Source organism: Capsicum annuum, unplaced genomic scaffold, assembly GCF_002878395.1.
Source record: "Capsicum annuum cultivar UCD-10X-F1 unplaced genomic scaffold, UCD10Xv1.1 ctg4767, whole genome shotgun sequence".
Taxonomy (NCBI): domain Eukaryota; kingdom Viridiplantae; phylum Streptophyta; class Magnoliopsida; order Solanales; family Solanaceae; genus Capsicum; species Capsicum annuum.
The window spans coordinates 263,179-283,955 of record NW_025855331.1 but is presented as its reverse complement, the minus strand read 5'-3'; the positions used below and the strand labels follow the sequence as shown (position 1 = coordinate 283,955).

Sequence of the window (20,777 nt, the reverse complement as noted above, 5' to 3'; positions counted from 1 at the left end):
GTTTTTGTTGTTGAAATTTTCCTCCTTTCAAGATATAGTAGTTTTCTTCCACTCAAAACAAACTCAACAAAATTAAACTATGATAAAGGGGTGGATTATTTTGAAACTAACTCTAACCACCTCTCTTTATTCTAATAATTCCTTATCTTTTGACAACTGTTTCCTTTTTACAAAATAATATGTTTTGTGTAAATTAATATCTTTTTTTTGGAGTAATTTTCAGCCAAAGGTATAGAATATTTAGTATCATTTGTAAGGTTTACTTTACACGATAAGTAATATCTTGCTAATGACAAGAGGTAATAGGGTTTTAGCACTAATAAATTTAATGTGAAAGGTAAGGCAGTGAGGGCAGATTAAGAAAATTAGATGTGTAATTAATTCATGATTTGCAAGGTTAAAATGATAGTTATTTATGTTATATACATTTTGTGGCATGCTGGGTAGGAAATTGACAAGTAAAGTTTATGAATCAGAATATTTCAAAGGATTAGTTATCCTATTTTCTCTGTCAAATAGTTAATTCCATCATTTTAATACATGAAATATTATTATTACATATTTCATCAGTCCAATGCATGATAAAATAAATTTATTATTTCTAAAATTATTATTTTGTATTCCACCAACCAACCACTTCTACTTTTCTTTTGCAATATTTAAAGAATTCCCACTAGTTTTACTATGTTTGTATCATTTACATTGATGATAGTAGAAATTTATATATAATTAATTATTAATTGTATAAGTTTTTTATACTATGCAAACATTTTATATTATTTGAGCGAAAATAAAATAATAAAAATTCAGTATTAATTAATTTTTTTGAGGATCTAAATTAAAGACTTTACTAACTTCTCTTTGAATGAAGGATATGATAGATATACAATCATAAATTGAAATATTATCCCATTTTTATGTGTAGAATAACTAATCCCAACATTTTAGTGAATCTGAAATGATTATCCCTTATTCTACCTACAAAATCAGCCCTATTTTTTTTTAGAAAAATAATAGTAAAAGAATATTTGCTATTTTTTTTAACTGTGTTGTCATAACAAGTAACATATAATTAGTTTTATAATTTTCTGTTTTACATTATGCAGATAGTTATTCTCACCATTAGCTACTTTCCCCCATTTTTTCAAAGTTTAATTAATATAAAATCTTTTGGTCACGTTTACTTAGTATATAAAATATTTTATTTTTTAAGATTATAAAATTTATTTGTAAATATTTTTCAGGGTTTTAATAAAGTTTACGACTTAAAGACAAATTAACAAGAGGTCTTAAATATATAAATATACATATAAAAATAATATTATAATAATTTAAAGTTATTTTTTTATTGTAGTATATTAGTTGTTTTGGGTGTAAATATACATATAAAATAATATTATAATAATTTAAAGTTATTTTTTTATTGTAGTATATTAGTTGTTTTTGGTGTAATATTTTTAAAAAACACATGACATTTAACTTCACATATAATATGATTATTATTAAAAGAAAGATTCATTCTAATTAATAAATAAGATGTTAGTCATTTGTTTGCAATACATTAACTTTGATGTTGTTGCTAAAACATTGAATATTAATATAAATTTTGATTTGTTTAATTCAAAGTTCTAAAACATTTATAGTAAAAATTAGATAGCTCTTTCTTCTGTATTTTTTAGGATAATTTTTTTAAACGTATTTCACATCTTTATTATTATTTCAAATGAAGTTGAAATCATAAAATTTAATACATTATATTTTTTGAGATCTCAAAATTTTGAAGACCTAAAGTAAACACTTTACTAACGCTCCCGTTAGTCACCCTTGATATTTTTAAGAAACCAGTAAAAACTCAAGGTAGGGTACAGTATAAATTAAGCTCTTTTTTTCTATCATCTCATCCAATTCAAACTTCTTATAGGATAAATATATCATATGCTGCAAAGTAGAGAGTTTTCCAATTTAAAGTACTACTCCATTTAGTAATGATTTTTGTATTATTATATGTGATCCATTCCTAGTTGTTTTTTCTGTTGAGAATCCCATGCATCTGAAATGATATAAAAACCCAATAAAAGCTCTTCTCTTTTATACTTTCCAATAAAGTTGCTCAAAGAGAAACAAACAAATATTACTTTTCATGGAGACATTCAAGTCCACCAATAATATTTCTCTTCTTTTGTTGGTCACTTTTTTCCTTTCAACCATTGTGTCTCAAACCAATGGAGGTGGTATCAAGACGCAAAGTGAAGCCCTTGGCCAACTTTACAAGGCTAAGTTCAAGAAAGATTCCAATATTGACAAAAGCCATTTTAATGTAGCAAATATATTTGATGATCAACAATTTCTCAACAGTGCATCTAATAAAAAAACTTTGATATCTCAAGATGGTTTGAAAGAGAATGACAAGATCCATAAACTTCGAGGACAACCTCCAGTAAAATTTGAGCAGTATGGTGGATATGTTACGGTTGATGAATCTGCTGGAAGAGCTTTCTATTATTATTTTGTTGAAGCTCAACGTTCTAAAGAGTCTTTGCCTCTTCTTCTTTGGCTTAATGGAGGTAATTAATCTAAGCAGTTTTTGTGTTGCATTTTACTTGATCCTGATTTGAAACTCCAAAATATATATACTACTTATTATTAGAGAATTATTTTACTAAATTAACGTTATGATTTGAAAATTAAAATTTGACAATGAATACTTTATGAAGTTATTTTAATGAGTTTATTGTATTTGATTAATTGTTATTATTTTTTCAACAGGTCCAGGATGTTCCTCTCTTGCATATGGAGGCTTTCAAGAACTTGGACCATTTAGAGTAAACAGTGATGGAAAAACACTTCACAAAAATAATTTTGCATGGAACCATGGTAAATTTCATTTTTCACCCAACTTGATAATTAAGCACTCCTATATTACATCTCTCTAACTAATGGAAATTTCTTTTTCTTTTGATCAAATACTATTATTAGCTGCCAATGTGTTGTTCGTGGAGTCTCCAGCTGGAGTAGGATTTTCTTACTCTAACACATCAACTGATGTTAAGATTGGTGGAGACAGAAAAACAGCTAATGATAATTATCAGTTCTTAATAAATTGGCTCAAAAGATTTCCAGAATACAAAGATAGAGATTTTTATATATCTGGAGAGAGTTATGCTGGACATTATGTACCTCAATTGGCACATACCATTCTATATCACAACAAGAAGGCCAAGAAAAATATCATTAATCTTAAAGGAATCTTGGTATGTCTCTTTTCAAATTTCCATATTATTGTCTTTTGTCTATATGTTATTTTTGGCCTTTGTGTTGAATAGTGTTGGAGACTTTCAAGACCCAAAGATAACAAATTTTAAAAAATATCTGTTGTTTTGTTCCAACTGAAGATGGAGTAATAATTAAATTATATGAAAAGTGTCACAGGAGCATGGAAGTTTCAAGGATGAGGACAATTCATGTTAGGAGTTGAAGCACATGGTTAAGCCTATCTACTTGAATTATTTCACATGCAACATGCTCCACTATTAGTTTATCCATTAATAGCCATTTTATTTTAAAAAGATAAAAAACATAGAGATAGTCTATGAATGAATTGAAGAGATCAGATAAAGATAAATCAAAGAAATATTAGGGGAGGTAATTAGACAGAACATAAAGCAGTTATAACTTCTTGAAGTAGAAGGGTAGTAGGAGGGAGTGTGTATATGCTAATAAGTAGGAGTGCTATGTTTTGTGGTCGGTAATAGTACTCGTCGTGCTACATTTGTAGTTTCTTGTTGTTGAAATTCTGATGATGTTTGTTGTTTCGGGTGGATCGATTATAGTATTATTTTGTAGTAGTCTTGATTTTGTTACTATATATTGTTTGTTACTTTCCTATTATTTTTTGCTCTTATGTTACATCTTTTCTAGACTATTTTTTTCTTGTGTCGGGAGTCTCTTGAAAACAATCTATCTTACCTCTAAAATTATAGTGTATAAATTATGTATACTTTATTCCTCTAAGATCCTATTTTATCAGAATAAATTGAGTATGTTATTGTTATGGTAAAAGCCCATATATATACAATTTGGTGACTGATAAGAGATTACTACAATCTTAATCCCAAGTTTAGCAGCATTGGGGTACATAACTACATATATTCTAATTATCATAAGCTCTGTTTGGACTTTGGCTTCATATATATGTATAGATTGATATGAGATTCAAGGTACAAAATTTACTGCTTTTCTTTCAACTTAGGATTAAGCTAGTTTTGAATGTTAAATATAATCAGACCCCATCAACTTCTTAATATCTGATAAGAGTGATAATAATATTTTCACGGTCTATGGTGTTGACATTTCTTTTCTATCCATCCACCCAAAATATTATCTTACTATATTTCGAAATAATTTCATTTTAATATCTTAATTTTATCCTTTAATGAAATGATTTATAGTCATATATACAACAACAACAACAAAAAACCCAGTATATTCCCACATAGTGGGGTCAGGGGGTAAGATGTACGCAGTCCATACCAGTACCTCCGGAGAAGTAGAAAGACTGTTTTCGATAGACCCCCGGCTCAAGACATGGAATAATACACAAATCCTTAATAAAGAATGGAATAAGAAGACAGTACATACCTACGCCACCCACAAGGAATAATAATCAAAGAGCAGTAAGCAAACTCGTAATAAAACATGCAACAAGGTGTCATAACAAGAATAATACCCTACCCTAGCGACCCAAAATGACACTAGCCTTTTATCCTAATCCGCGTCCTCCAGATCTTCTTATCTAGGATCATGTTCTCTGTGAGCTGTAACTACTCCATGTCCCGCCTGATAACCTCTCTCCAGTATTTCTTCGGCCTACCCCTACCCCGCCTGAAACCATCCAAAGCAAGCTTCTCCCACCTACAAACCGGGGCATTCGTTCCCCTCCTCTTTACATGTCCGAACCATCTCAAATGAGCTTCTCGCATCTTGTCCTCCACCGAAGCCACTCCAACTTTTTCCTGAATAGTCTCATTTCGAACTCTGTCACCCCTTATAGGCCCACACATCCAACGCAACATCTGCATTTCCGCCACCTTCAATTTTTGAATGTGAGAGTTCTTGACTGGCCAACATTCCGCTCCATACAACATGGCCGGACGGACTGCCACCCTGTAGAATTTACCTTTAAGCTTAGGCGGTACCTTCCTATCACACAACACCCTCGAGGCGAGCTTCCACTTCATCCATCTCACCCCAATCCGGTGGGAGACTCGTCTATCTCACCATTTTCCTGAATCATGGACCCAAGATACTAGAAACTATCCCTCTTACACACCGCCTGGAAATCCAACTTTACTATCACCTCGTCTTTCTGTCTCAAGTCATTAAACTTGCATTTCAAATATTCTGTCTTGCTCCTGCTCAACCTGAATCCTTTCGACTCAAGGGTTTGTCTCCACACCTCTAATTTATCATCCACGCCCTTCCGCGTCTCGTCATTCAAAACTATATCATCTGTAAAAAGCATACACCAAGGCACCTCTCCTTGAATACGCCGCGTCAACACATCCATCACCAAAGCAAACAAGAACGGGCTAAGAGTAGATCCCTGGTGCAACCCTGTCACGATAGGAAAATGCTCTGAGTCTCCTCCCGCCGTCCTCACCTGAGTCTTGACTCCATCATACATGTCCTTGATTACTTTGATATATGCCACGGGGACCTTGCTCACCTCCAAGCATCTCCAAAGAACCTCCCTAGGGACTTTGTCGTACGCCTTTTCTAAATCGATAAACACCGTATGCAGATCCTTCTTCCTTTCCCTATACTGCTCCACCAGTATCCGCACCAGGTGAATCGCCTCCGTCGTCGAGTGCCCGGGCATAAATCCAAACTGATTCTCCGAGATAGACACTATCCTTCTCAATCTCAACTCGACCACTCTCTCCCAAATCTTCATAGTGTGGCTAAATAACTTAATACCCCTATAGTTATTGCAGCTCTGAATGTCACCCTTGTTCTTATAAAGAGGGATCATTGTACTCCATCTCCAAGCCTCGGACATTTTTGCCGACTTGAAAATGTCGTTAAACAATTCAGTCAACCACCCTAAGCCAGCTTCGTCAGAAAACTTTCAAAAGTCCACAGGAATCTCATCAGGCCCCGTCGCCCTTCCCCTACGCATCACCTCTTTTACCGTAAAACGTTTACAATAACTGAAATCACGACAGTCTTCTTTATAGTCATATATATTTGGAGATTTTCTTTACATTACAAGTTATAAAAATCTTGATTTTAGTATCACATAAATTTAGTGAAAAAGTATATGCTCTTTTAACTAAATCTCATATGTAAAATATTTTCTGGGTCAACTAAAGTGGTGAAAAAGGGCCAACAACCCATATACCATATTAGTAAATGGATCATAGCAAAAAGTAACTAAAATGAAATTATTGGCCGTACTTAACTGACTAAAGCTTATAAGTTTGCTTAATTGCTAAAAAAACTCATGAAGACAATGACATGACAACTCTTTTCTGTTGCCTAGTCTATTAAACTAGTAGTACAATATTTACCACCTATTTGACAAAATGATCAATTAGTACTTTCTAAAGATATACATTTTAGTAGAAGAAGAAATTGCATGTCCAAAAACTTATGTAATAACAGATCATACAGCTGTGAACTGCTTAGCTGCACTTCCTGTTTGTGTACTAAGAAACAAATAAAATGAATACTAAGTACTATTCCCTTTGTCCCAATCAACGTGATGTACTTTCTCTTTTATTTCATTTTTAAAAAAGAACGTTATTTGTCTATAATTAGAAAAATTAATTTTAAAATTCTCCAAATACTCATAAAATGATTTACAATCACACAAATGTTTGAGATTTGTTTTTCATCATGAATTTTAATTGTTCTCCTTTATTTCGAAAACTTTCTGTCAAATTACATAAACTGAAATGAAGGGTCATATGCAAGCTAGGAATCATGTTACACAACGTGTTCACATTTTATACCTAGAAAGAAAACATAGCTGTCATAGACAGATTGGATCAAATATACAGTATTTATTTTTATAAAGTGCGTAGTGAAGTATAAATGACACCAATGACCAATCTATCTTTTTCAAAGGGTTTAGATACTGACAGTATGAAGTTACTCATCACTTTGTTGTACATGACAAAATGTTCTAGTGTCATAAATGTCTGGGAAAAGGCCAATTTGATGTAACGTATGTTTTTTAAAATCTTATGCGTCCAATTTGCTAAAGCTACTTGTAGAACTTAGACATAATACATAAATAAAAATTTTACTTTGATTTTAATTGTGCCACTCGAACACTTTAACTTATAAAATAATCAATTAGATGACTTCAAAATTTATGTGGCACATCAACATCGAAAGTCCACAAAATACCAAATTTATATATCTGTTTACATATTATGCCTTTTATTATAATGGCAGTTCCATGTTACCATAGTTACACAGAACAAATTGCACTAAATATCTATATAATATGACTTAATTATAAATATATCATTTATATTTTAAAATCAAACACTTACACCGTCTCACTGTATCATCAACATCTTGACTTGTTCCAAAATTTCTCCCTCATTAATTAACTCCAAACTAAATAATTTCTAATTATGTCATGATTTTATTTAACTTATACATTGATTTTAATAAAGAATTAATGATTGTGGTTGCAGATTGGTAATGCAGTGATTAATGACGATACAGATACAAGAGGAATGTATGAGTATTTTGCAAGTCATGCCCTAATCACTGATGAAGTTGCAAGTGAAATCCAGAAGCAATGTAAGTTCACAGTCACAGAGAGTAAAGAATCAGATGAATGCAAGATGGCAAAAAGTATAGCAGATTATAATACTCACAACATTGATATCTACAACATATATGCACCACGTTGCCACAATTCCAACCTTACTTCCAGGCCCAAGAAGCCTTCTGTAAGTCATTTTTTTTGAGATTGTACATGTTTATCACTTCAATTTATATTAGCCATAATGGATTTGAATAATGCTATTAATTTGCTGATAGTGTAAAGACCTTTTGCACAGGCAACGTCAACGTAGCTAACGTTAGACCTAGATTTTGAAATTTTAATTTCAAAAATTTGTTTGATCATTAAATTTTTAGGATTCGCTGACAAAATTATAAACTTTATTCAAGTAGAATGCATGTCCAAACACAACTTCAAAAACTCGCAATTTCAAATTATTTCAAGTTTCAACTTTAAAATCTATAGAACAAGAGTGTAATTTGATAGTAAAATTCATAAATAACTACTTTTCAGTCTCTGTAATTAAAACTTGAAAATCCATAATTGTGACTATTTGTCAAATACGTGACCAAAAAGTGGCTACTAGACAATATTTCTGTGTATTTAGATTCAAGATACTAGTAAATACTCCAGTTATTATACAAAATTATCTATAATTACCCTTTAAATAACAAATATTTTATACTATCTCAGTACATAGAAATTAAGTTCTTACATAATTGACACATTATCGAATTTCACGTTGTTAGTAGTAATATACAAGTACACTTACTAGTTATATATCATTCTGGTAAGACAGAATAGTGCTATGGTAATTGTAACAGGGTAGTTGACCTTACTACATATCTTTTTTCCTTTCACATTTGATGATTTTGTTCACAAGTACAATTTTTGATTGAGAATCGATTCAGAATTAATATGTTTTTACTTGTACACAAATTAATCACTGACAATATATATGGCATAATAATTGTAGTTAGTGATCGATGCATGTAGTGACTACTACACAATTGCCTACATGAATAGGCCAGATGTTCAGAAGGCTCTCCATGCCAATGTCACCAATATTGAATATGCTACTTGGCAGCCATGCAGGTATATTTCAAATAATTTTTGCCATTATGTATTTCAAATATATGCTAGAAAATAATACCAATAGTAGTACTACTTAAGCTTCCCATTGATTAATTTTATACCTTTTTGGGGATTAATTAAAACTGAAACTATGTTAAAATAAAATTGCAGTGACGTCCTAACAAATTGGACAGACAGTGCATCAACAATTATTCCTCTTCTCAGAGAGTTTATGACAAATGATATTCGAGTGTGGATATTCAGGTTACCATTTATTTTTGTTCTTTACAGTAATTTAATCAGAGTTGAGGGTTTGTCAGAAATATTAATTTTTCTACCTTCTCAAGATAAGGGTAAAATCAGCATCCATTCTACCCTTGCTCAAACCATACTTGTGAAATTACGCTGAATTTTTTGTTGTTGTAAGTTGTAACCTCCTTAATTTGAATAATTAGGGAATTTTTATACCAATTTGCTTTAGATAAAAACAATTTTTTTCTTTTAAAAAAGGGACTGTTGATTGAAAAATAAGCTTTTGACCTTGGCTTTTTTGAAAATGCAGCGGTGACACTGATGGAAGGGTGCCTGTTACTTCAACCATGAATTCTATTAAGACAATGAATCTTCCTATGAAAACTCAGTGGCATCCCTGGTACCTCAATGGAGAGGTGATCATATTATTGGCCTCTTAAATAATTTCCATTTTATAATTACTTATTATTACTAGTATAATAGTAATTCAATCTTATTTTAAAGATTCTGAATTGATTTTGTATTTGTTTTGTTTGGTTGTTTTTAAATTTATCGGTTGGTGGATATACACAAGAATACAAAGGAGATATGACATTTGCAACAGTGAGAGGGGCAGGACATCAAGTACCAAGCTATGAGGCAGCTAGAGCCCTTTCACTTGTCATGCATTTTCTTGATGGAACTGACCTCCCCGATTCGGAAAGAAAAAATGATTAATATCAGTATTAATAATTATCTCGTCAATTATTAATCTCCCTTGAGATTCTTATTCATTTCATGCAAGTCATTATGGATTAGGTTCAAGCGAAATGTGGCATTCTTTCTTCTATTTATAAGGTTAATAACATATATATTGCTTTGCTCTTTCTCACAAATATTGTGTTGTTATAATGTTGAATAACATAGTTTATGGAGAGAGATCTTAGATTTTTCTGAGACAAAAAGGGAAAGTACTTTCGAGAAAGAGTGACTTATTAATAAAGGCGAAGAAACATCGTGATATCTATCTAAAATTTAGGTGAGTAAAGTTATTGTATGACCGCGAAATTTGTCACTAGAAGTCACAATTGGTTCTTCTTTGAAAATTTGGCATTGATCCAACCGGGAACATAATTGGAATAATTACTTTGAGTGGCCCAATCTTGTAGCTTTTGATCCTAAATATGCTTTAAGCTCAAACTACTAACAATTTATAAGTAACCGAATTATAAAATCTTATTCTTCTTGTCATCTTTCAGTCGTCTCACTCTATCTCTCGCTTTTTTTACACTCCGTCCCATTCTTCTTTTTTTCTACTGCAACACACACCAACACACCACCCTCTTTCTTATTTTTTTTTTATTTTCGCACTTTCCTTCTCTCACTTAAATATAAAAATACCTATTTTTTTCTAGATAATTTTCAGTCAATGACTCAAAGTACGACGATGGTTGATGCCAGCTTTGTTAGCCTTCTAATTTCAGTTATGATATTGTATAATAATTTTTTTTTGGAGAGAATTTTAAGCGAAGATGAGAGATGGAGGAAACCAATGATCATTGTCGGAGAAGATATTTTTTTCATTCAAGTTTGTTCGTTCTTTGGTGTTTAATTCTTCATTTATAAATTGTTTAATTAGTGTATAAAGTCGGAAGAATATCTGTAGAATTAATCTGTATACGTTCTACACTGAGTGTAAATTGATTATAATATTTAATATACTCAAATTATACAAAAAAAATGCAAATGAAGAATTACAATATATATATATATATATACTAGATTTACGGCACGTGCATTGCACGTGAAGATCGGTCATGTGATGAGCATCACAAGTGACTGCTCCTCCCAAGTATTCTGCTACAATAGGAGCACCTCTTTTCAAGGCATGCTCCAAACTTTCTATGACTTGGTAGTATGGTTATAACTCGATCAAATCACTTTAGTAAAACTTAAGACAAATCCATTATGATTCGTGTCCCATGGAAGTAAAGCCTTTTTGTGTTCATTATTTTTTGAGACAAGGTACGGAAGGCACTGAATTAACCAACATCAGCTTCCATTCCACTTTCTACCATAATATTTGCATCGCCCCTTCTGATATGATCTGCAGTTTAGTAGAAGCTGTGATTGGCACTTGTACAAGCCAGTGAATCAGAGTAATTAGGTCCCAGTGGTCCAGTGTCTATAGCTAACAGTGCTGGTCCCATGTTAGTGATTCAGTAAGGAATGAACTATAAACTCATTTTCTTGTATCCTCTTTGAACTAAGGCTTCCATCCCGTCACTGAAAACATTTAAACCACCCATGCCGTAACCAACCAAGAGACTAATCCTCATTTTCACCATCTGTAACACACAAATACAAGAATCTTTCCTCACATTTATGCTTTTGATCATTTTATAACTCAAAAAGTTACGCTACCAATTAATAAACTCACAGTTTTAACAACTTGTTCGCTAAGGTTAGCATTGTCGAGGGCCATTTTTCCAGCAACAAGGGAGTGTCTCCAGTAGTTACCTAAACGATGATCATTCTTTCCGTCTGTGTAACCTTCGACAGAAAAAATAACAAACTTGTCCCGAAAAAGGCCTAACCGTGTAACTTGAGGTGTCAAACCTGTCTATTAAACAAATTTCACTGTGTCCTACAAGAAGTTTGTTGAAAATATTGTCGATATTAAATGGTACATCAATTAAACATGTAGAAAAAAAACATTGTAGCTTCGTGACATATAAAAAGCAAAAGGAAATCCTAAAAGAGGACTTGCTAATAACCGTACAACGCACAAGAGGTTACAACAAAGGGAATCGATGATAGGTGAAGCACAATCACTTCTTGATATGTGCTGAAATCAACTTATCAATAGATTGTCTATTGCCTTCTTTCTTGCAAGCTTCTACGTCAATTAACATTCCGTGCAAAATAACATAAACAAAGTAATAAGATGGTGAAAATATATTTGATTTCATCTTGATACATATAAGTTGTCGTTGTAATTCCTTTTCTGTCCTTTTCAGTAACTTTCTTTCTGTTCTTTATCAAGTCTTCCCTTTCTCTATCTCTAGTTGATCATCTCAATCACCGATAATAAATAAGCAATACATATAGTTATTTTTACCCTTTTATTTTCATGTCACTCAATGGAAGAAAGATGCATAAAAAGATCTTCAAATATCCCTTCAAAACTAAAAGAACAAATAATATTTAAAGTTACGTGTTTATATGCATTACTTATTGATGAAAAAAAAACTATAAGATATTTTCTCATATATTCAAATAAATTTTAGATTCTTATCCAACAAAATAAATTACATGTATATATAGATTACTTCAATAAGTGATGCATCATTCTCTAATGGAGGATCCATATCGAGAGCGTTCATATGAGTGCGCTAACGAATCATCCTACCATAACATCAGTCCTCAAACCTGATGAAAGCACCAAAATTGCTCTCTTTAAAAATTGTGATAGACAATGGTCCAGATATGCACATAAATTGAAGAAATACAATAATTGTACTATTGTTGTCTCCCAAAGTTGACTATGCCTCATATCCTGAAGAAGATAATAAAAGAAGCAAATATTAGAGGGAGCCGTACATCAGTTTCACAATCAAGAATGGTTTGTACTGAATAAAAATATACCCCTGAACACGATGTACAAGACTTAAAAGGGGAAACAATCATAATAAAGTTTAAATTTGTTGGAGAGCCATAATATACTACCTCCATTTTCAGCCTTGGTACTTCATTCCCCTTTCATATGTGATTTCTCAAAATTAGTGCTTGCCTCTATTAAGTTGCACTTTATAACTGCCATATTTACGCCCTGCGCCAAATACCAAGTCTTATGCTGCCATATTTACGCCCTGCGCCAAATACCAAGTCTTATCAATGTTTATAGCATAGACGACATAACATAAAAAGGAGGGACAGAGTTGAGTTATGATCATTAGATGTTGCAGCCTCCATCTTGCTAATCAGTCCAAGATAGATATACCTACAGGCATATAATCAATTAGACGATATTCCTTCTTCCTTATAAAATATATATAACAACATGAGAATATACCAAGAATGCTTTGTCACAATTATTATGTCACTGATATTATTGAGGATGCGATGCATTTGCCATCTAGGAAAGCAACGGTAGTACATAAAGCTTATCTCCCGAGAAGATTATCCATGTCATAATGGATAATACTCTTTCCCTTTTCATGAGATTTCGGAAAGCGGATAAGTATGATTTTATGTCCAAATGCTATGTTATTTTTTGATTCAAACAACATAAAACAGTTTTAGAGTTAATTTTAAAATTGTTAAGACAGATAAAATGCTCATACATGGACAGGCCCAACAAAATTATTGCACGTCAATAGATTTTCAGTAAAAAGCATCACCAACATAAATCCTAATCATCAGGAAGACTAATTTATATTATTTCGGACTTCAGACTTATTACAAGAGCCACAAAATATTAGAATGACATTAGTAGTTGAGAACATAAGAAGTCAAAAAATAAGGTCTATGCAAAAGCACTTTTTCTGTCAAAGCACAAAAATCATTTCTACCATCAGAAATTGCTTCATCAATTCATGAAATAGAGGTAATATCCTTGACTAAATTCCTTGAGCAGCAGGGTATGGATACCAGAAAATTAAATAAGAATAATACAACAATTTCCTTGAAATTTCTTCCAAAGTAAAGGCTATGAAAATAAAGCAATATAAAAGAGAAATTTGAAAATTTACAATTTCAACTCCCAGAGAAGCAGGCAGAGAATTTTTTTTTGATGGAGGAGTATATAAACGTTTGGTTGTGAATTTTAGCGACAGATTACGACTGTTGGCTTAGGATATTTGTGGAGACGTTTGGTTGTTACTTTTAGTGAAGGAGTACGACTATTGAATTGGGATATTTGTAGGGTGTTATTTTTTGAGGATTTTTTAAAAATTAAATAGGCAATTTAAATTAGTAAAAAATATTAAATAAGCAATTTAAATTAGTAAGAGGGGTAGTTTAGTAATTTCACTTTAAGTATTTTTTTAGTTGGTGCTTTTAAGGTAGTATAGATTACATATAGATGTAAACAATTGCATATGATAATATCTTGAAAATTAGTCACTCAACACTTTCATTCGGTTCATTTTTTTAGATATAGTATAAGATGTTAAAAATATATATCATATCTTCACAGATGTCAATTCAATTACTCTTTGACATTGTTAACTAAAAAACATTTTGCTGATTCAAAAGGTATAACTCGAACACATTATTCTCCATCAGAAACTTCAACTCTTGAGCAGTATCTATATAAAATGGTGTATAATTTAATATTAAAATTATATAAGTTATCTATTTTCATATCTGAAAATGTTGGAGGTCATTTTTATCAAATCTCAACTCATTTCATAATCAACACTTTTAATGCTACCATAGGTACAACTCACGGTATCTCGTATAACTTTTACTTTCCAGTAGCATTTTTTGCAAGAAGAATATCAAGGTGCATCTCTATTGAGAATGTCCAAAATTTTTGCTTTGAAATTGTAAATGAATTCTACACATGAGCAATAAACTATAGTTTAATTGTGACCATATAACGGCCCTTTGGAAAATGTGAAAGTGTTGATTAGAACTTACCAACGTTTCAGCCAACAACCATCCATAATATTGACTGATTTCACTTTAGTGGCTTTTTTCATTACCTTACAATATCTTTCTTTTCGACCTTTATCATTTCATGCATATATTTTCTATGAGGCTTGTTACTTTCATCCTTATAAGCTATCACCTCTCAATTGTTAAACTGCATTAAAGACTCTAGATAAACCCAGTGAATGTCGGTTTCTCCCATAAAATTAATGCTACGTACCAGTGGGGCCTATTGGATTCTTCGCTATGTTTGGAGCAATTTTTTCCCCGCAAATTACTCTCGCCAGCAGTGTTGCTTCCCCAGTAATTCACCATTATGGATTCAATTGCCCAACGAATAGATCTTTCTCCCTCATAAAGGAGTTGTAAGTTTACATCTCCTAAATCTAAACTCGTTGAGGTGACATTTCCCAACAAAAAATGCTTTGATAAGAAGACTTGACAATAGTTTATAAAGGCTCCTAGAATCGAGAAATATAAGTACATGATTAAGGGGAAGTCTAGAGATCTAGACTGTCTTCAATTTTCAGAGACCCTTAGAATTGCGATTCCCATTCAACTTTACAATTTCTAATCCTTAGCCCATCTATTATATTTCCAAATCTGCCAACGCCTTCTAGCTCCGTCAATAGGGCCTCCATCAACAACGACAACTACCTCCGTCAAAAGGGAATTGTAAGTTGCAATTACAATTTTGTCACTATGTTTGGTTCTTTCCTTCCTTCATGGGCTGTTAATACAGTTCTCTAAATCGTATGGTGCTTTTTACTTAAAAAATAAACTAATAAGAAAACATTTTAAAACATTTCAACTCGACTCCCAACACACCTACTAACAATACTCAAGTGACCGAGTAGACGGCATACAACCTCTGTGCTACTTCCCCTATTGATTACAACCCCTGTGATACGCGCCTACAAATACAAATCTCCCAACAGGAAACCTCAACAGGGCTCCACTTTCACTTGAAACGTTTAGGCCACCCATCAGATGTACTTTCAGATCTACAAATGTTTGTTCTCAAGTTCAAGAACCAATTCCAGATAAGGTAAATTTCCCTTCATCTGCTTTACTTCCTTAGCTTTTCCCATCTGATACATTTACAAAACTACTCTCACCACCATCCTCCTTCAAGAGAGTGAACCTGTAATTTGAAACTTTGCAAATAAATTGTAATTTGAAACTTTGCAAGCAAATAACAATTTTCTCTGAATGGATGACTCTTCTCCTAGAATATAAATAGATGGCTCTTTCCATTACATTCTACTCAATCTACCAGATAAAGGAACAGTTTGGATTCAAAGGTTGCCCAGATGTTGGGAAATAACAAAGCTAATAAGTGAAAAAGTATACAAATGTGATTTGATTTAACCACTAAAAGTTGCTTTTTGTAACTAAAACTCACATATTAATAAGTTTTTGATGTTCTAAATTTCAAAGTTAATAGCTATCAAAAGCGCAAGGATTGTGTATTTGAAGGATAGAATGAACCTACCTATAAACACAGTGAAGACATTCATTAATCTCAGATCAAACGCTCACTGTTCATTATCTACTCCAGCTGTGATAATCATATTTTCTGTGGGGTGGCAAGTTATCAAAATGACGGTATCAACATGTCCTTCAAGTTTCCGCACCAAATATTTACCTTGCAAATTCCATATATAGATACATCGATCCTCTGAGCCACTCACAATACACTTCCCATTTCAGGTATAATTTAGAGCAAAATTTTTTTGTCCTCTTGATATATGATGATATTTAATCTTAGAAATACTTGATTTAAGGAATAATTTAGAGGCAAACTTGTTTGTCCTCTTGATATGTCTGGTAATTTTCAATACTAAAAGTGGAGTAATAGATAGAAACATATCCAGATTTTTTATAGAAAGGAATTATCCAATATGTAGAATCTAATTATTCTTATCTAAAAGTGAAAACGGAGAAGTGGAATATATTTTATTGTGAAAACAAATAAAGAACGCATACAATATAGATTATGTTAGAGCGAAAACAAACTCAATTAGGTCAAAAAGGTACAAAGACGTCAACGTTACTATTTTAGTTTCATATAAAGGGACTTAAAACTTTGATTTTGTGGACATAGAACTTTATCAATGTTTTTCTCAAACTTTATCAGCGGAATTAGATGGAAATAGCAACAAAAATGAAAACAACCTGAACATAAAGCACAATGGAACTAGCTATTTGAAGTAGATGGATAAGCATAATCACTTAAGATTGGTTATTGAGAAGTAACGGACATATCTATTAAGGCTAACAGAGAGGATGGAAGACTGTTGGATAGTGCCATATCTTTTTGTTTTTTACAGAGATTAAACAGGTTCCATTGTTGTTTACTTGCTCGCTTACGGATGCGTCCGAAAGTTTTAGTTGGTGCCTCTTTGAGAATTTGCAGGCATATGTAGGGTTGTAAAATCTGTCTTAAATCAAACGGACTGGGGTGATTTTGGAATTCAAGTAAGTTTATTTTCATTTAATGAGTTGGGTACGTTTACTTAATTTCAATTTCAAATTAAGGAGTTCATATGTCTGTTTTGACAAGTGGTCAATAAAGATAAACTGACCTAACATAGCCTTTCCAAGTTGCCCGCTGATCAGTTCGCTATTACAGAAACAAACAAGTCCATCACTTGGGCAAAATTTTTCCTCTTTCCCACTGTAACTCTTTTACTCCTCTCTTCTACGGGTAGAGAAGTCCAATGAAGTAACTGTACAATACATTATATGGCTCAACATCACCGTCCATTCACCTTTTAATAAACTGTAAGAACTAAAGCTTTACAAAATTACCGTGCCCTCCTAATAGATTTATTTTTTGATGAGCATTTTCATCAGAATTTAATGCACCTCGAAGAACTAAATCATTCCAGGAGGTTAACCTCAAGGAAGGAGAGAGCTAAGATCAGGGTATTAACCAAGAAAAATAGCTAAATTGAGAAGAATAAGAGAGAAGATGAGTTGTATTATGATTTCTGAATAGCTGTGAATCATTACACATGAGTATTTATAGCTAATCATTGAACAATAACTGCCTAACTATCTCTTGGACTTTGCCTCAGTGATTCTATTACAATAGTTAAAACAAACAACTGCTATAGTACTTAACAGACTTAACTAACTTTGAGTCCTAACTGTTTTTTGCCTCTTCTTAACCTGTTACACTTGTATCAATACCCCTTTGTGAAGAATATCCTTGTCCTCAAGGATTGAAACCAGGAAACCTAGTGTGCAACTCTGAAACAAACTCCCAAGTAACTTGAACTGCATCAAGATCATTCCATTTGACTAGGACCTAATCTACTGCCTTGTTTTCGTACTTGACCAACCTCCTATTTAGAACTAACTCAGGCTTAGGACAAAAGGGACTAGATAAGTGCAGAATAGATGGATGGTTGAAGCTCATGGGAACAACATAACACCTCTTGAGCTGAGAGACATGGAAAGTAGGATGAATAAGAACATCCTTGGGCAACAACAACCTATAAGCAACAACTCCAATCCTAGCCTGCACCATATAAGGACCATAATACTTGGCTGCCAACTTGTTAAATGGTCTAGTAGCTACTGTAACTTATCTATAAGGTTAAAGTTTTAAGTACACCCAATTACCCACTGAAAATGATCTGTCAATTTTATGTTTATCAGCAATGTCTTTCATTCATTGTTGAGCTCTAGCCATGTGAAATTTCAGCAGTTGAATGATGGATTCTCTAGATTCTAGTGACCTGTCGACCATCTCAGAAGAACTCTCGCTGACCAAGTAAGGCAAATAGATTGGAGGTTTCTGACCATACAACACCTCATAAGGGGTGCACTTGATGGTGGAATGGTAAGTGGTATTGTACCACCACTCAGCCAAGGGTATATAGGTAGACTAGTCCTTAGGTTTTTCAGAGCAAAAAATCTCAAGTAAGTCTCTAAAGTCTTATTGAGCGCCTCAGTTTGACCATCAGTCTGAGGATGGTAAGCTGTGGATCTCTGCAATTGCACTCCCTAAAGTGTAATAATCTCTTGCCAAAAGGAGCTTAAGAACATAAGATCTCTATCACTTGTCACAGTCACGGGCATACCATGAAGCTTAAAAACATGGTCTAAATAACATTGAGCTACTGATTGAGTAGTATAAGGATGGTGCAAGCATAAAAAATGACCATACTTGCTCAGTCTGTCAACCACAACCAATATGACATCCTTCCCATTAGATTTAGGAAGACCTTTAATAAAATCTAAGCACACATTAGTCCACACATCTTCAGGAATAAGAAGAGGTTGCAGATAACCAGGATAAGTAGCTGCATCATACATATTTCTATGGCATATGTCACATTGTTGTATAAAAGATCTAACATCCTGCAAAAGGGATTTCCAATAGAATAGTAATTACAATCTCCAAGTAGTAGCATCCATCCCTGAGTGCCCTCCTTGAGTAGTGTTATGACACAATTCCATAATCTTTTTTTTCAATTGTGGATTATCACCCACCACCAATCTACCTTTCCATCTCAGTTGTTCATGACACCAAGTATATGTAACGACCCAATTTGCTGAATCAAAATACTACACGATCCTCATGACCACGAAGGACCACAAGCTAACCCATGACTGATGTCTTTACCTGTATACTGCAAAGATAAAATAATAATGCAGAAACATGCACTGAAAGGCCATAAGGTTTAATCATGAACATAATTGAATAACGTAACATCTGTGTAGGGTAATAGAATACCCAAAACAAAACTAAAGTCTCAAACACGATAGTCTATATCTAGTCTGCATCTCGTCTGAAAGCCTCTATTGTCTGAAGAATCTGAATAAGGATTTGATGGGATATGTCCCCAACTAAATCCAAATAATAAGCTAATCAATGAGATACTAGAAAATCATTATGTCCTCAAAGGATGAGGGATTACTCCTACTCTGACTGCAAAATCTGGGATCTACTGCTGATCTGGAACTCGTGTCTCTGAAACTATGGTATAACATAAAAAGAAAGCACCATAGTGCAAATGCGTCAGTACATATATACCGAGTATACTTTTGAGGTAGGCTATATGCGAGGGTTTGCATGCATGAATAATGCTAACTTACTGTCTAACATGAACGTGAGAATACATGCATAAATACGTAACTGTAACTGACAATGTGATTTTATGATTTCTGAGTCTGTATACTGATAACATGACATACTAGTAACTGAAATGATTAATAACATGAATGACTATATCTAAATAATGCTGATAACATGGGTGACTGTATCTGAGTGTAACTGATAACATGGGTAACTGTAACTGGCAGTCCTAAATCTGATGGAACTATCTGAGTTTTGTACTGTATCTGAGTTGATTGTGTCTGACAGTCCTGGAATCTGAAGAACTATTTGAGTTCTATTACTGAGACTGATTGACTGTGTCTGATAGTCCTGATTCTGTAACATGAAACCGTGAGAAGTATTATCTAACTGACATGCCCTAAAGGTGCTATGCTAGCTGGGGTCCAATCTATGCCCTGATTAGAAGGATGTCAATACCGCACCACTGGTAAGGAAAACATGAGCGTGAGACTGAATACTAAGTTAGTGATATACACTAATCATGAAACTGAGTAAGCTTAAGGAGAACTATTACCTTAAGCTTAATCTGAGTTGGCGGGAAAAAGGTGAGGGTACTTGGTACGCATATCTATTTTTGCTTCCCAAGTAGCTCCCTCTATGGGCTGATTTTGCCAAAGAACTTTAACTAGAGGGACTTTTTTGTTCCTCAATCTATGGGTCTGATAGTCAAGGACTTCAACTGGGATCTCTTCATAAGAGAGGCTGTTATGAACATCGATGATCTGAATAGGGACTACGACTGATGGGTCACCTATGCACTTCTGGAGCAAAGAGACGTGAAAGACTGGATGAGCTGAGACTAGATCTGAAGGCAATTCGAGCTCATAAGCTACCTTGCCAAAATGACTGAGAATCTTGAAGGGACTGACATATTGG

General features: G+C 33.1%; 1 protein-coding gene and 1 pseudogene across 1 annotated transcript; one reads left to right on the top strand and one right to left on the bottom strand.

The window, feature by feature from the left end:
* The first annotated feature begins 1,904 nt into the window (after positions 1–1,904).
* On the top strand, positions 1,905–10,005 carry LOC107858755 (serine carboxypeptidase-like 40). The gene is made up of 8 exons (XM_047403765.1): positions 1,905–2,564; positions 2,767–2,874; positions 2,977–3,251; positions 7,710–7,970; positions 8,781–8,899; positions 9,050–9,142; positions 9,441–9,545; positions 9,685–10,005. Exons 1-8 carry the CDS (start codon positions 2,141–2,143, stop codon positions 9,845–9,847), a joined length of 1,548 nt encoding a protein of 515 aa, XP_047259721.1. The 5' UTR covers positions 1,905–2,140; the 3' UTR covers positions 9,848–10,005.
* A 788-nt stretch (positions 10,006–10,793) lies between these two features.
* Positions 10,794–19,096, bottom strand: LOC107858749 (annotated as a pseudogene).
* Between the last annotated feature and the right edge of the window lie 1,681 nt (positions 19,097–20,777).